An 18149-nucleotide genomic window follows, 5' to 3' on the forward strand; every position below is an offset into this window, starting at 1 on the left:
GTGACTTTGGGGGTTATGATCTGGTCTAACACGTACTGGAGATTTTAATGTTGAAACAATATTTTTCTCCAAAATGCCTTTAAAAGATCCTTCACTCACTTTTGCCCTCCTCTTGTTTAAATGCATAACGTTTATTGCCCTTTAAGGCGTGATGTATATAATGGCTTAAGGGTACTCCTATTATTAATTTCTTGACCTTCCTTCTTCTTACTGTTAAATAAAAACGAACTTAAATTATAAGGCATGTGAGGGGAGGTTCTCCCCCAAGTCAATGCCTCGCTCTTTACGCTACAATTTTTTTTTTTAGTGCTTTCAAAAGAGATATCTATTCTAATTAAAACTGCCTTTTTGATTCTGGGGTTTGTGAATCAAAATTTTTTTTTAACTTTTAACGTAAAGAGTGTGGTATTGACTAAGGGGAGAACCCTCCCCCCTCATATACGTAATAACATACACGCAATAAAAAAAACAATACAAAAACAAGCGATACGGCTCAATAGTAATCCAAACTTTTAAAAACGGAATTTTGATGTCTTTTTACCCGAAATTTACCCGATTTTTTTAAGAGGGGGGAAACATCCCCTACAAGTGAATGAATATTAATGAAATCACACCGTCAGATTCAGCGTATCAGAAAACCCTATTACATAGGTTTCAAGCTCATATCTGCAAAAAATCTGCAACTTTGTATTTTTTGCCAGAAGAAAAATATACGAATATAGAAGTTAGTTACGTAAGTTAATTTGTAAAGACATCCATTTAGCAAAAGAAAAGTAAAATTCTTATGCAAATAAAAGCTGCATTAACTAAAAAACGATCAGAAATTAAATAAAAAAAACAAGTTTTTTAAACTGAAAGTAAGGAGCGACATTAAAACTTAAAACGAACAGAAATTATTCCCTATATGAAAGGGACTGTCCCCTCCTCAACGCCTCGCTCTTTACGCTAAAGTTTGACCCTGTGTCACAACTTTATTTTTTTAAACAATAAAAAACTTTAGCGTAAAGAGCGAATCCTTATGATGATGATTTCAAATATATCAGTTTCATCAAGTTTAGCTATACCGGTCAAAAGTTATGTGCTTCAGAAAAATTTGCCTTGTATTCGAAAAAAGGGGGAAACACCCTCTAAAACTCATAGACCTTTAATGAAAATCACACCATCAGAGAACCTTACTATAGAAGTTAAAAGCTCCTATCTGCAAAACAGTGGAATTTCGTATTTTTTGACCGAAGAAAGATCACGGATGTATGCTTAGGGCTACATGTTTTTTTTGTTGTTTTTTTTCCCTTGGGTGATCGTACCAGCCCAGCGGCCCTATAATATCCCGGGAGGGCACAGTCAAACGGAAACTAAAAGTTACAATGTCCTTTTTTAGTGACAAAAAAAAATTGAGGGCAATTCGGCCCCCTCTCACGCTAATTTTTTCCCAAAGTCATCCACCGCGACATCAGAATTAGACAAACCCCATTTATAGCAAGAGCCTGTGAAATTTGACCCCCAAAACTCTGACACTCTTTGTAACACGCAAGCTTGTCATTCAAACCAAAAAAAAAATACAACATGCTTGGAAAAAACGTGTTTCTGAATGATAAATAACTGTTTTTCAAAACAATTAAAACTTTTAAACATAGCTGTGTAGTAGATATTTTATTTATAGAATAGAAAAAAGCATGGTTTGACATTTCTATCAAATATACTCATCCTATTCTTTATCTTTTGTATTGTTGGAGGGTGGGGGGGAGCTAAGCTCCTATGAAGTTTTAATTTACTAGTAAAATATTTTTCTTTAAATTTTTTTTTTGGGAAATAAAAGAATGAAAAGTGTACTCACATTGAAAATTGACGAATCCATTGTTTTCAAAGTTATTGGAATGCAGTGTATGGACATTATATAGGGTTTTTAATTGAGTACACTATAGCTCGCCAAGTTTTTTAAGAAAACTGACTCATCAAGTTATCATATGAAGTGAGCCCCACCTTTCTCTAAGCGATTAACACACAAAAAATGAGTGTCACAATAGAAAACCGGTCTGCCAAGCCATGTAGGGTCCATAGTAATAGGTAACTGACCCGGGTAACCCAATGTACCGGTTAAACTACACACATATCCATGCCTCAGGCTGGTGAAAGTGTATGTGTATTCAGAAACTTTATATAACTTACTACTTAAGTATCTACAGTGGTTTAAGAAATTCGATCACCCCACAAATGATTACCGAAAATATGCACAAATATAACAAATGTAACATTTGGAATATTATAACACTTTTTTCGAAGCTTTGAAGAAAAGCAAAAAAGGTTAAATACCCCTAACTATGCTTAAAAGCTATTTAAAAAAAAAAACTCTTTGGAGATTTCAATGGAAATGACCATAGCAGAAGCTTTGAGCCTGGGTAGGGATCAAAGAGGAGTCTTTGAGTATTTTGACCACATATGACTCATTGTTGCGACTTTTTTAACTTTGGTAATTTTTGTGAGCATTTGGAAATCAAAGCTTAAACTCAATAACTGATAGTAAGTGTCCTAACACATTACTTGGATTAAAAGTGACGAACTTTGATGAAAATCCCAACATCTTCCTGGAGCTACTCCAATCTGCATATTATTTTATTTAATTACATTTAAAACGGATTTTCATTTTTTACCTAAGAAAATAGCTGGCACTTCATTTTTCTTCATATCGAATAAACCATTAAGTGTTTTTTGTTTCATTGTAATTGAAATGTTCTCATGTGAAGTGTTCATCATGTATTTTTATGGTAATGGGAGTATTAAAAAGGCCAACGAATTTTATTTGCAAGGGGGTATTTTCATGGTGTATTTTGCTATGACTCACATTACTGTCAGGGGTGACATCCAACTTTGCTCGCTTTTGCTGGGGGGTTTGATCAACAGCTTCCTAAAATAAAATTATTTTCAGTTTTCTCAGTAGGTAGCTTGCAAGCTTAAAGACCTAAATTTCAAATTACTTAAACACATAAAGAAAAGAGCGGAAGTCCTAGATGGAGGCTAAACCCAGCATATTTTTAATATGATACTCCCTAAATTAAAGCGTTTTATACTTTTAAAAAAGCTTCCTATTTTAATTAAACAATACGTCTCTTAATTTGGTCAAATTGGCCTCCAAAACATAATTTAATTTTCAATTGCGAAACTATTTTTTACTCAATTTTTTTTATTAATACATAGTCTTAGGAAAACTTCATAACCACATATAGAGTTAAAACACAATGATGCTGAAATAAATAGAAAAGGCCAAGGTTAAATTTTCACAAACTCAACTGAAATCAAAAGTAAGTTCTTGAAGATTACAAGAAAACCAAATCTTCCATTCCCTTTTCGTGAAGCAATGAATGTTCAATAAACTACTGTAAAGTTTTAGACTTTTAGTAGCTTAAATTACGGACCGTCTATAGGCAGTCTATAAACCTGGCCCAAGCATATTTTTAAGATGATACTCTCTAAATTAAATCGTTTTATACTTTTAAAAAAGCTTCCTATTTTAATTAAACAATACGTCCCTTAATTTAGTCAAATTGGGCTCCAAAACATAATTTAATTTTCAATTGCAAAACTATTTTTTACTCATTTTTTTTACTAATACATAGTTTTAAGAAAACTTCATAACCACATATAGAGTTATAACCCAAAGATGCTGAAATAAATAGAAAAGGCCAAGGTTAAATTTTCACAAACTCAACTGAAATCAAAACTAAGTTCTTGAAGATTACAAGAAAACCAAATCTTCCCTTGCCTTTTCGTGAAGCAACGAATTGCTCAATAAATGACTATAAAGTTTTAAAATTTTAGTAGCTTAAATTACGGACCGTCTAAAGGGAGTCTATAAATCTGGCCTAATGCCGAATATGGTTCTTAATGCATTTCACATCTTGAATCAAATATTTTATTTATTAAATTTATAGGTATGTTCACTATAATATCCCATTGCCTATTGCATCAAGGGCCAAAATAGGCTTAGATCCCTCACAGTGGTAGCTACTCAAGGAAGAATGTTAATACAAATCAGGGGCTAATTTTAACCTTGTATTATTACAGAATATGGGCCAAAACCAGGTGCTGTGACTTGTTTTTTCATTTAATAGTTTGCATACAAATCTTCCTTTTCCCTTTTATGAAGATCTCGATGGAGGGGAGGATTGCTCATGTAGCCCTCTCCTAATGTACGCTACCGCCTACAAACAATACAGGAAAAAAAAATCTTTTTAAATTACGACTGATAATAGAAGTGACTTTGGGGGTTATGATCTGGTCTAACACGTACTGGAGATTTTAATGTTGAAACAATATTTTTCTCCAAAATGCCTTTAAAAGATACTTCACTCACCTTTGCCCTCCTCTTGTTTAAATGCAAAAAGTTTATTGCTCATTAAGGCGTGATGCATATAATGGCTTAAAGGTGCTCCTATTATTAATTTCTTTACCTTCCTTCTTCTTACTGCTAAATAAAAACGAACAGAAATTATAACATATGTGAGGGAGTTCTCCCCCAAGTCAATACCTCGCTCTTTACGCTACAATTTTTTTTTTTTAGTGCTTTCAAAAGAGCTATCTATTCCAATTTGTGATTCAAAGGTTTGTGAATCAAAATTTTTTTTTTAACTTTTAACGTAAAGAGTATGGTATTTAATAAGGGGGGAACCCTCCCCCTCATATATGTAATAACATATACATAATAGAAAAAAAACAATAAAAAAACAAACGAGACGGCTCAATAGTAATCCAAACTTTTAAAAATAGAATTTTGATGTCAACAAACATCTAAAAAAAATGTGTTTATAGTACTTATTGTAAATATATAACTAATGTTAAGATTACTAATACTGATCGAACGCAAAGAGTCTTATAAAATTTAACTATTTTCGTAAAGAGGGGGGAAGAACCCACTACAAGTAAATGATTTTTCTTAAAAATCGCTATATGAGATTTAACGAATGAGAAAGTTCTCTTGCATAGCTTTCAAGCTCATATCTGCAAAAATCTGCAACTTTGTATTTTTTGCCAGAAGAAAAATATACGAATATAGAAGTTAGTTACGTAAGTTAATTTGTAAAGACATCCATTTAGCAAAAGCAAAGTAAAATTTTTATGCAAATAAAAGCTGCATTAACTAAAAAACGATCAGAAATTAAATAAAAAAAAAACAAACAAGTTTTTTAAACTGAAAGTAAGGAGCGACATTAAAACTTAAAACGAACAGAAATTATTCCCTATATGAAAATGACTGTCCCCTCCTCAACGCCTCGCTCTTTACGCAAAAGTTTGACCCTGTCTCACAACTTTATTTTTTTAAACAATAAAAAACTTTAGCGTTAAGAGCGAATCCTTATGATGATCATTTCAAATATATCAGTTTCATCAAGTTTAGCTATACCGGTCAGAAGTTACGCGCCTGAGAGAAATTTGCCTTGTTTTAGAAAAAAGGGGGAGATACCCTCTAAAACTCATAGAACTTTAATGAAAATCACACTATCAGAGAACCCTACTATAGAAGTTAAAAGCTCCTATCTGCAAAACTGTGGAATTTGTATTTTTTTTTGCCAGAAGAAAGATCACGGATGCATGTTTAGGGCTACTTGTTAATTTTTTTTTTTTTTTTTTTCCTGGGGTGTTGGTACCGGCCCAGCGGCCCTATAATATCCCGGGGGGGCTCAGTCAAACGGAAATTAAAAGTTATAGTGTCCTTTTTAAGTGACCAAAAAAAAAATGGAGGGCAACTAGGCCCCCTCCCACGCTAATTTTTTCCCAAAGTCATCCGCCGTGAAATCGGAATTAGACAAACTCCGTTTATAGCAAGAGCCTGTGAAATTTGACCCCCAAAACTCTCACTCTCTTTGTAACACTCAAGCTTTTCATTCAAACCAGAAAAAAAATACAACATGTTTGGAAAAAGCTTGTTTCTGAATGATAAAAAACTGTTTTTCAAAACAATTAAAACAAACAGAAATTAAAATAAGTCAAACTCAAAACGAGCAGAAATTAATCTGAGTAGGGTTCTACACTAATGCTTCCTAAAAGCCAGAAAATAATTTGTACTTTACTGAAAAAAATTCAAATGAATTTACTGAAAAAATATGCATTGTCAGTTAAATATACATATTCTGATATTTATTCCGTAAAATCTTGATTAATTTTTGTTTTCTTAAAGTTATAAGTGAAAACCTTTAAAAGAATTTTTTTCAGTAAAGTACAAATTATATTCTGGCTTTTAGAAAGCATAGGGTTTGGTACCCTACTCAGATTAATTTCTGCTTGTTTCGAGTTTGAATTATTTTAGTTTTTTTTTGGGGGGGGGGGTTCATTTATTTATTGATACTGATTTCTGGTAGTTGTATGCTTGGTAGATTATTTGATTCTATTTTTGTTCATTTTTGGTTTAATGGAGTTCTTTTTTTTCAAAAAAACTAATTTTGTGCAAAAAGTTTTTTTGAATAGTTTCTGTTCGTTTTATATTGACATAGTCTTTTTCAGCGAGAAAGACTGAGCCACTTCAGAAGTAAAACAACCATCCCTTCCATGAAAACCTTTAATACCCCCTGGGCAAAACTTATAACCCTTGCCCCTAATCTTTGGGTTTTTTTTAACCCTAAAAGCCTTGTCAAATGATAATTAGACAATTTTGACAAATTAGACAATTAGACAAATCTCAAAATTTCTATTAGACGCACTTCGGAACAATATAACGTGTGTGTAGGGGGGAGAGGGTAGCTGCCCTCAGATCACTTTGACTCTTAAAAAGAGCACTAGAGTGTCTGATTACAAATACAATGATCCCTTTTTGAAGTTTATATGACCACACTTTCTATAAAAACTCTATATCTCCCCAGGGCATAACTTACAACTCTTGCCCTGAAGGCTGAGGGGGGGGGGATTTGTTATCCTCACAGACATAATTTCCCGACCTTTCTGATAGGCTTAACAAAATGGGTATATTAAAAAAAAAACACTAGTCCTCTCAATTTGGAATCGAATGAGCCCCCTTTTGAAGCTTCTACGTTAAAACTCTCTATAAAAACGTTATATGCCCCAAGGGCATAACTTACGACCCCTGTCATGAGGGCTATGGGGGGAGGGTTGTCATCCTCAAAGACATAATCTCCAGATCTTTCAACTACGTTAAACAAAATGGTCATATCAAAATGTTGATCGGAAATGTTTCAGGAAATGATGGGCGTTGGGAAGGGGCAATTCTCCCTCTGATTACTTTCGACTATTAAAAAGGGCAATAGCCCTCTCAATTTCTATTCAAAAGAGCCCTGTTCGAAGTTTTTTCGACAACACTTTCTATATGACATTATATGCCCCCAGAGCATAACTTACAACCTTAGCCCCGAGGGCTGTAGGGGGTGGCCATACTCAAAACATAATTCCCGGACCCTTCAATTCAACAAAATTGCTATATCAAAATGTTGATCGGAAGTGTTTGGGTAAATGATAGGTATGAGGGGGGCATTCGCCCTCTGATCACTTTCGACTGTTAATAAGGGCACTAGCGCTCTCAATTCCCAATAAAATGAGTCCTTTTTGAATTGTATACTACAACATTGGCAAAGACCTAATTTCCAGAAATTTCTACTATGTTAAACTAAATGTCAATATCAAAATTTTGATTCGACGTGCTTGGAGAAATTGTAGGCTTGAGAGGGGCGTTAGTTGCCCTCCAATCACTTTTGGCTATTGAATAGGGCACTACCACTTTCAATTTCCAATCAATTGAGCCCTTTTTGAAGTTTCTACGACAACGCTTTCTATAAAACCTTTTATGGTCCCAGGGCATAACTTACAACCCATGTGCTGACGGCCGAGGGGAGAGCGTCATCCTTAAAGACATAATTTCAAGATTTTTCAACTACGTTGAACAAAATGGCTATCTCAAAATTTTTATTGAATGTTTTTGGGGAAATGGGGGGCGTGGGACGGGTGTTATTTTTCCTCCAATCACTTTTGATTATTAAAAAAGACACTAGTCCTTCAAAGTTTTTGAAGTTTCTATTACAACGCTCTATAAAAATGTTATATGCCCCAAGGGCATAACTTAAAACTCTTGCCCCAAGGGGTATGTAGGGAGGGGGATTGATCATCCTCAGAGACAAAATAACCAGAACGTTAAACTACATTAAAAAAATAGCTATCTCAAAATTTTGATTGGATGTGTTTGGGGAAATGGTAAGCGTGAGAGGGGGGTTAGTTGCCCTCCAATCAGTTTCGACTAGCCTATTAAAAAGGGCACTAGCCCTTTCAATTTCCAATTGAATGAGCCTTTTTTTAAGCTTCTACGACAACATTTTCAATAAAAAAAGCCTTAGATGCCCCCAGGGCATCACTTAAAACCTTAGCCCTGAGGGCTCTGGGGGGAGTGTCTTCCTCAAAGACCTAATTTCCATAACTTTCATCTACGTTGAACAAAATGGCTATCTCTAAAATTTTGATTGGGTGTGTCTGGGGAAATGGTGAGCGTGAGAGGGGAGCTAGTTGCCCTCCAGTCACTTTCGACTATTAAAAAGGGCAGTAGCCCTTTTAGTTTCCAATTGAATGAGCCCTTATTGAAGTCTCTAGGAAAACACTTTCTATATAAACCTTATATGCCATCAGGGCATAACTTACAACTCTTGCCCTGAGGGGTTTGGGGGGGTTTGTCATCCTCCAAATCGTAATTTCCAGAATTTTCAATTAAGGTGAACAAAATGGCTGTCTCAAAATTTTAATTGAATGTGTTTGGAGAAATGGTGGGCTTGAGAGAGGGTTTAGTTGGTTTCCATTCACTCTCGACTATTAAAAAGGGCACTAGCAATTTAAATTTCCAATCAAATGAGCCCTTTTTGAAGTTTCTACTACAACCCTTTCTATAAGAGCCTTAAATGCCCCCAGGGTATAATTAAAATCCTTTCCCTAAGGGTTCTAAGGGGGTCGATTGGATGTGTTTGGGGAAATCGTGGGCGTGAGAGGGGGTTAGTTACCCTCCAATAACTTCTGACTATTAAAAAGGGCTCTAGACTTTACAATTTCAAATCTAATGAACGCTTTGAGGGCTATGAGGGGGTTGATTGGATGTGTTTGGAAATGGTGGGCGTGAGAGGGGGGTTTGTTTCCCTCCAATTTCTTTCAACTATTAAAAAGGGCACTAACCCTTTCAATTTCCAATCGAATAAGCCCTTTTTGAAGTTTTACGGAAACGCTTTCTATAAAAACCTTATATGCCCCCAGGGCATAACTTACAACCCTTGCTGTGAGGCCTGGGGAGCGTGTTATTATTGTTGAACAAAATGATTATATGAAATTTTGATTGAATGTGTTTTGGGAATTGGTGAGCATAAGAGGGGGGTTAGTTGCCCTTTAATCACTTTTGAATATTAAAAAGGGCTCTAGCCTTTACAATTTCAAATCGAATGAACCCTTTGAGGGCTCTGAGGGGGTTGACAGGATGTGTTTGGGGAAATGGTGGGAGGGGTGTTAGCTGCCTTCCAATTTCTTTCAACTATTAACAAGTGAACTAACCCTTTCAATTTTTAATCAAATGAGCCCTTTTTTAAGTTTTATGAACACTCTTTCTATAAGAACCTCATATGCCCCCAGGGTATAAGTTACAACCCTTACCCTGAGAGTTGTGGGAGGGTCGTCATCCTCAAAGACCTAATTTCCCAAACTTTAAACTACGTTGAAAAAATGGCTATCTCAGAATCTATATTTTTGGGGAAATGGTGGGCGTGAAAGGGGGATTAGTTGCCCTCCAGTTACTTTCGACTATTAAAAAGGGCACTAGCCATTTCAATTTCCAATCGAATAAGCCCTTTTTGAATTTTCGACGACAACACTTTCTATATTTACTCAAGTTCGTCATAGGCAATGCTATTGCGCTGCCTATTTCAAATAGACAAAAAGGGCACTAGCCCTTTCAATTTCCAATTGAATGAGCCCTTTTTGAAGTTTCTATGACAACACTCTCTATAAGAACTTTATAGTCCCCAAGGGCATAACTTACAACCCTGGCTTTTAGGGGTGGGGGGTTTATCAACCTAAAAGACATAATATCCAGAACTCTCAACTACTTTGAAAAAAATGGCTATTTCAAAATTTTAATTGTGGAAATGCTGGGCGTGAGATGACGTTAGTTGCCCTCCAATCAGTTTTGACTAGCCTATTAAAAAGGGCACTAGCAGTTTCAATTTCAAATTGAATGAGTTCTTTTTGAAATTTGTATGACAACAATTCCTATCAAAAACCTTATATGCCCCCAGGGCACAACTTACAACCATTACCTTGAAGGCTGTGGGAGAGGGGGATGTCATCCTCAAAGACCTAATTTCTAGAGCTTTCAACTACGTTGAACAAAATGGCTATCTCAAAATTTTGATTGGATGTATTTGGGGAAAAGGTGAGCCCTTTTTGAAGTTTCTAATAAAACGCTTTCTACAAAAAAAACATATATGTCCCCAGGGCTCAATTTACAACCCTTGCTCTAGCGTTCTCACGTATGTTCAATATGTTCAATTGTATAACCTTCATCAACAAGACACCTCTCTGGGGTGGGGGTATAACTCTTTCTTCCAAAATTATACATGTTAATAATAATAAATAACGCTTGATCTTGATTTGTAAATTAATTTACTTTGCATGGTTAGAATTGGCGTAAACTCTATGTTATGTTCCTACCAAACTATGTTTGTCAGAACTTGGTTTCTATTCACATGAGTTGATCTTTAATCACAGTTTCTTGCTCCAAGCTGTTTGACACGGAACTCTTTTAAATGTGAGGGAGGCTGCAAGTCCCTTCCCCGTGCACCTCCTCAATCTCTGCTTTTTACATTCATGTTTAGTAATTATACAGCAATGCTTCGATAACCCATGAATGGTATTCATCCCTGAAAAGCATACTCAGTAAATATTTTTTAGGGTCTAAGAGGGAAAGGGCTCTGAAATAATTTCTCACCTGCCTTAACCTTTTAAAACAAAGATAACAAAATCCTTATTTTAGCTAACACTGTTTACCCAACAACGCGTACAGAATGTCCGATTACTTGTCCAGAAGTTACTTGCCCACCTGCAACTTGCATTACTGACGCATTTACTACTACGTCCGGAATTACAACAACAACTCTAGGTGAACATACTTTTGTTTCTTTTTTTATTTTGATACTATTTACTGACCCAGTAACAGAAAAACAGTCTGCTATCAGGACTGATTATAGGCAGGTGGTATTCATCTCTGAAAACTATACTCAGTGAATATTCTTTAGGGTCTAAGAGGGAGAGGGCCCTGAAATACCAAAAAAAATACTTCCGTGGTTCTGTACAACATTACAAACAATTTGCAATGTTTCCGTTCTCAGCTAATTTCCGACCCAAAGCTAAAAATTCAGGTTGGTTATTCGACAAAATTTTTGTAAACAGAGGTAAATATAATGCAAATTATTTTCTACTTTTTGTGATTATTGTGTTCTATAGCTTTCTGGATTTTATCCCTTGTTAAATATGAATAATATTTCTTCATTGTGTATTCAGTATTTCCAGTATTGTAAATTTCTTCTTTTTCTCCCTCCTTTGTACCGTAATGGGAAATTTTGTCAAAACTTGGGAGGAACGATATATTTAGTAAAGTCACCATGCTAAGTGTAAGCTTCTGGATATTGGAAAAATAATGCATATGCTTAGGGACGAGTGTTTCATTTTATCTCAGTATGGTGTTTGATAATGATTAAATAAAAAAAATAAGTTTTTTTGAACTGGAAGTAAGGAGCGACATTAAAACTTAAAACAAACAGAAATTATTCCAAATACGAAAGGGGTTGTCCCCTCCTCAACGCCTTGCTCTTTACGCTAAAGTTTGACTCTCTCTCACAACTTTAGTTTTTAAAACAATAAAAAAACTTTAGCTTAAAGAGCGAGGCGTTGAGGAGGGGAAAGTCCCTTTTATATACGGAATAATTTCTGTTCGTTTTAAGTTTTAATGTCGCTCCTTACTTCTAGTTAAAAGAAATTATTCTATTTCTGATCGTTTTTTAAATAATGCAGGTTATGGTTTAGGCTCACCGTACATAAATAATTTAAACGAAATTTGTATATTAATTTTAGTTTTTTTTGGCTAAATAGCTTTCTCGAAAGTTGTTTAATTTTATTTACGAACGTTTTTATTAGTAATAAATATACGTAGCTTACGAACTAGCTTACGTAACAAACTTCTATATACGTATATTTTTATTACGTATATTAGGGGGCTCACCCCTCTAGTCAATACCTCGCTCTTTACACTAAAGTTTGATTATTTTTCTAATTCTTTAAGAATGACCCCTTAATCACAAAGGCCGTTAATTAGAATAAATAGCACTTATGAAAGTTCTGTAAAAAACTTTAGCGTAAAGAGCGAGGTATTATACTAGGGGGCGAACCCAATCACATACATAATAGTTTCTGTTCGTTTTAAGTTTTGAAGTTGAAAAGTTTTCAGTTGAAAACTTGTTTTTTTTTTAATTTCTTATCGTTTTTTTAAATAATGCTGGAAAATAAGGTGCTCCCTTCATAGCAATGTCCCCTCCCCCATGAAAACTTCCTCCATGAAAAGATTTCCCACGTATCCCCCGACCCCCCCCCACTACCAGAAAAAATTCCCCCTGAAAACGTACTTCCTAATAACCAATGCTATATGTAAACATTAGGGAAAGTTCATAACTTGCAGCCCTTCCCCCGGGGACTGTGGGGGATTAAGTCATCCTCAAAGACATAGTAATTGTATTTTTCGACCATGCTGAACAAAATGTCTATCTCAACATTTTGATCGGGTGACTTTGGGGAAAAATAAGCATGGGAGGGGGTCTAGTTGCTCTCTATTTTCTTGTATCTTTAAAAGGGCACAAGAACTTTTAAATTCTTTTCGAATGAGCCCTCCCACGATATTCTAGGACCACTGGGTCAATACAATCACCCGTGAGAAAAAAACAAATAAACACGCATCCGTGTTCTTTCTCCTCGTAAAAAATAAAAAATTCCACATTTTTGCAGATAGGGGCTTGAAACCTCTACAGAAGGGCTCTCTTATACGCTGAATCTGATTGTGTTATCATTGAGGTTCTATGACTTTTAGGGTGTGTTTCCCCTTCTTTTCTAAAATAAGGCAAATTTTCTCAGACGTAGATTTTGATCGGTAAGACTAAACTTGGTGAAACTTTTATATTTGAAATCAGCATAAAAATCTGATTCTTTTGATGCATCTATTTTCATTAAAATTTCTTTTTTTAGTTTCGGTTACTATTGAGCCGGGTTGCTACTAACTTACAGTTCGTTACCACGATTTGTTTGAAAGTCTATATGCATACCGCTTCAATCGTTCTCAGTATTTTTATTCAGTAGCTTTCCAGCACTGTTCAGGTCAAAATTGCTGAATGGTGGAGCATGATTGCGGTTTATCGGGACAAAATATCAGAAAATGGCTCTTAACTGTGGCGTCATCTCTTTTGTTACTCTAAAAGCTTGCCATATTTTGCACTTTTCATTCGAGTGAGCCTTCTTTTGTTAATCAGCGATTGCTGGCTTGACATAATCATCGCTGCAGAAATAAATGAATGCATTTAAAGTTCCTGACCCTTTAGATTTAGTGGATTCATTAGGGTGCGATACGTTTAAGAGATGTCTAAATCGTTTGCTTCATTTTCTGTCATTTAATATTTATTTACGTGTGCTGTTTGGATTAATTTTATATTATGGATTTTTCTTGGTTAGAATTTGATTTTTTTCTTTTTTTTTTTATTTACTCCGCTTTTTTTTATGTTGTAAGGGGGCAAAAATAAACTTTTCTTAAATGGATTACAATTATTCTTCAGAAAATTAAGGAATTTCGGACTTCTGTTGATACCGCTCTAGCGTTCTTATATATGTTTATATTTACTGTGTAACCTTCATCAACATCGCATCCTTCTGGGGTGTGGGGTGTAATCCTTTACACCAAAATTATGCATGTTTTAAATAAATAACATTTGATCTTGATTTATAAATTAATTTACTTTGCATGGTTAGATATAGAATAAACATTATGTTCTGTTGATACCAAACTAAGTTTTTCAGAATTTGGTTTCCATCCACATGAGGCACTCTTTAATTACAGTTTGTTGCTGCAAGCTGTTTGACAGGGAACACTCTTAAATGTGAGAAAGGCTGCGAATCCCTCCCCTATCCACTCCTCTTTCTCTGCTTTTTACATTCGCGTTCAGTAATCGTATAGCAAGGCTTCGATAACCCATGAATGGTATCCTTCCCTGAGAAGCATACTCAGTAAATATTTTTTACAATCTAAGAGGGAGAGGGCCCTGAAATTCAAAAAACCAAAATTTAGGGTCATCACCTTTACAACTTTCTAGGAGAGTTCTTCTATAACTCTTTTGTACGGGGAATGTCAATCTCTCCTCTCCCTTTCGTGAAAGTATATATGTTGATGCAGTCTTCTCGGTTATACTTTAAAAGACACCCCTATTTTATACTAAGAAACTAAGAAACTCTGACAGGCTTGAAACATACATAGTATGTAGATAGGGTGAGGTAGATCTCATTCAACACATAGCATTTTGAATTTTGTTGTATGCATAACTGACACCAGAGACTAGTGACTAGAGGGTTTAAAAGGACGGTAACCGTACTCTCGTTTGTAGCAATTCTGTTCATTTTAAGTCTGACCATATTTTTAATTTTAATCTCTGTTCGATTTAGGTTTTATCAATTCATCCGTAGCAGTATGTATTATTTTTTAGTTTTTATTTCTGTTCGTTTTGTCTTCAATTTATTTCTTCATACCAATTTCTGTGCATTTTGTGTTTGAATTATTGCATGAATTTATTTCTGATCATTTTAGATTTTAATGCAGATCTTAACTTTTATTTGAAACGCTTATTTTTAACTTTTTTTTATAAATTAATAAGTATAAATGGAAATCTTGCCTTTCTTAGCCCCCTTAAAACAAAGAAATCCAAATCCTTATTTTAGCTAATACTGCTTACCCAACAACGTGTCCAGAATGTCCGATTACTTGTCCAGAAGTTACTTGCCCACCTGCAACCTGCATTACTGACGCATTTACTACCGAATCTGGAATTACAACAACAACTCTAGGTGAACATTCTTTCGTTTCTCTTTTGATTTTTGGTAATATTTACTGATCCTATAGTAGATTAAATAAAAAAACAAGTTTTTTTTTTTACTGAAAGTAAGGAACGACGTTAAAACTTAAAAGGAACAGAAATTATTCCGTATATTAATGGGGCTGTCCCCTCCTCAACATCTCGCTCTTTGCGCTAAAGTTTGAATTTCTCACAACTTTATTTTTTTTAAACAACAAAAAAACTTTAGCGTAAAAAGCGAGGCTTTGAGGTGGGGACAGTCCCATTGATATACGGAATAATTTTTTTTCTTTTTAAGTTTTAACGTCGTCCCTTACTTTCAGTTAAAAAAACTTATTTTTTTTATTTGAATTTTGAACGTTTTTGAATTAATGCAGGTTTTGATCTTGGCTCACCGTACATGAATAATTAAAACAAAATTTGTATATTAATTTACTTTTATTTGGTTAAATGGCTATCTCGAAACTTGTTTAATTTTAATTACGAACGTTTTTATTAGTATTAAATATACGTAACTTACGAATTTACTTACATAACGAACTTCTATATTCAGATATTTTTAATACGTATATTAGAGGGTTTGCCCGCTAGTCAGTACCTTACTCTTTAAGCCAAAGTTCGAATTTTGTTCCAATTCTTTAAAAATGACCGCTTAATCACAAAGGCCGTTAATTAGAATAAATAGCTCTTATGAAAGTACTAAAAAATCTTTGGCTTAAAGAGCGAGGTATTGACTAGGGGGTGAACCCAATCATATATGTAATATTTTCTGTTCGTTTTAAGTTTTGACGTAGCTTCTGTTGCAGTTGAAAAACTTGTTTTTTTTATATTTAATTTTTGATCTTTTTTTAAATAATGCTGGGAAATCCGGCGTCTCCTTCATAGCAATGTCCCTTCCCCAAAGAAAACTTCCTTCATGAAAAGATCCTCCCACATATCCCCCGAACCCCACCCCACTACCAGAAAAAATCCCCCCTGAAAACGTCTGTATACTTCCCAATAAACAATATTAAATGTTAACATTGGGTAAAGTTCATAACTTTCAGCCCTCCCCCCGGGGAATTCGGGGAATTAGGTCATCCTAAAAGAACTACTTATAATATTTCTGAACATGCTGAACAAAATGGCTATCTCAAAATTTTGATCGGGTGACTTTGGGAAAAATGAGCGTGGGAGGGGGCCTAGTTACCCTCCATTTTTTTGGTCACTTAAAAATGGGACTAGAAATTCTAATTTTCAATCAAATGAGCCCTCCCACGATGTTCTAGGACCACTGTGTCGATATAATCACCCCTGGAAAAAAAACTAATAAACACGTATCCGTGATATTTCTTCTGGCAAAGAATAAAAATTCCACATTTTTGCAGATAGGAGCTTGAAACCTCTACAATAGGGTTCTCTGATACACTAAATATGATGGTGTGATTTTCATGAAGTTTCTATAGTTTTTAGGGGGTCTTTCCCCCTTTTTTGGCAAATCAGCCAAATTTTCTCAGGGGCGTCACTTTTGATGGGCGTGACTAAACTTGATGAAACTTATATATTTGAAATCAACATTAAAATCTGATTCTTTTGATGTATCTATTGGTATCAAAATACCGTTTTCTAGAGTTTTGGTTACCATTGAGCCGGGTCGCTCCTTACTTACAGTTCGTGACCACGAACTGTTTGAAAAACAGTCTGCTATTAGGATTGATCTTGTTCAGGTGCATTCGGGATATACAACCACGATCTCTTGCTCATAAGGGCCTTGCACTTCTAGCGTGGTTAATCGGATAAGGAAAACTTAAAAGCTGCTATAAATGATTCAGTATTATTGATTTTTTGCTACAATGTTATTCGTATGTTTTTTTTTTCAAAAGTAAATTACTCTGTTCAATCTTATTTCAGTAAATTTGTTCATTATTGTCTACCGTCTGCAGTTTCTCCGTCTCATGTTACCGATGTGTCTTTATCTTCCGTTGAAACTGCTCTTAAAAGATTAAATCCTTGTCTTTTGATTTTGATGGGATTTCTGCAATTCGTCTTCAGTCTGCCTGCAAATTTTTGTTTTACACCTTCCGTTGTAATTTCAATTTTTTTTAAGTTCGTCTGTTATTGCCTACTCGACAGCTTCCTCTGCAGCACTGTAACTTCAGTTCTCAAAATAGGTAAATCTCCTCTTAAGTTTTTTAAGTAAAGTTTTTTAATATATTCTTCTTTCGTACCTTACTGCTGTGATTACTTCCGGAGAAAATCAACTTAATTGAAGGACTGGGTTTAGATGTAGTCATGCTCTCCGGATTCTTTCTTCTCTTCTTTTGGATGCTCCTCCAAATAACCAATATATTCACCTTGACGCTCTTGGCATTTCCAGATCTTTTGATTCTATTAATCATTTCCAGCTTTTTCGCTCAAATTTACGAAGGGATAAATATTTCAAGGATTTTATTGCTCAAGTATTGGTACTATACTTGTACTATCCTGGTATATTTTCTTAAAGCTAAAGTTAATAGTTAGATTTTTCAAAAAAGAATACTATTTCCAAAAGGGGTCGGACAAGATGGTGTTCTGTCACCTAATTTATTCAAAATATTAATATCTCAAGTAAGCAATAATATGCTTCCGGTATACTTTTCTGGGTTGACTAATGTTTGGTATCTAGCATTTGTTGATGACCATCTTGTTATTAGCACAAGTAAAAATAGTCTTTCAGATTCTGTTAATTACATTTCTAAGGCTTTTGCTCGGATTGGTCTTTATTTTAAGGTCGCTAAGTGCGAGTACCTTACTTTTGGCTCATCGTATCGTTCACTTGCAACCATTTGTATGTAAATTCGTTTTCTTACCCCTCTGTGGTGTCTTTTGGATGGTTTGGCATCAATATTACTAACAATTTGCATCTTTCCTTTCTCAGGTAATTTCCGACTCAAAGATAAAATTCGGGTTGGTTATTTGACAATTTTTGTAAACAGAGGTAGATATGATACAAATTATACAGATTATTTCCTGCTTTTCATGATCATTCCGTTCATTATCTTTCCCGATTTT

General features: G+C 34.8%; 1 protein-coding gene across 1 annotated transcript in view; it reads left to right on the plus strand.

Annotated features, from left to right (window-relative positions):
- LOC148955217 (uncharacterized) overlaps positions 1–18149 on the plus strand; it is a 382412-nt gene that overhangs the window by 104427 nt on the left and 259836 nt on the right. The window contains exons 7-8 of the mRNA XM_089106626.1: positions 10994–11119; positions 14986–15111. Of these exons, the coding sequence (XP_088962752.1) occupies positions 10994–11119; positions 14986–15111 (252 nt within the window). The remainder of the gene's footprint in view (positions 1–10993; positions 11120–14985; positions 15112–18149) is intronic.

Source organism: Artemia sp. Qi Xiang Cuo, chromosome 2, assembly GCF_049724085.1.
Source record: "Artemia sp. Qi Xiang Cuo chromosome 2, ASM4972408v1, whole genome shotgun sequence".
Classification (NCBI taxonomy): domain Eukaryota; kingdom Metazoa; phylum Arthropoda; class Branchiopoda; order Anostraca; family Artemiidae; genus Artemia; species Artemia sp. Qi Xiang Cuo.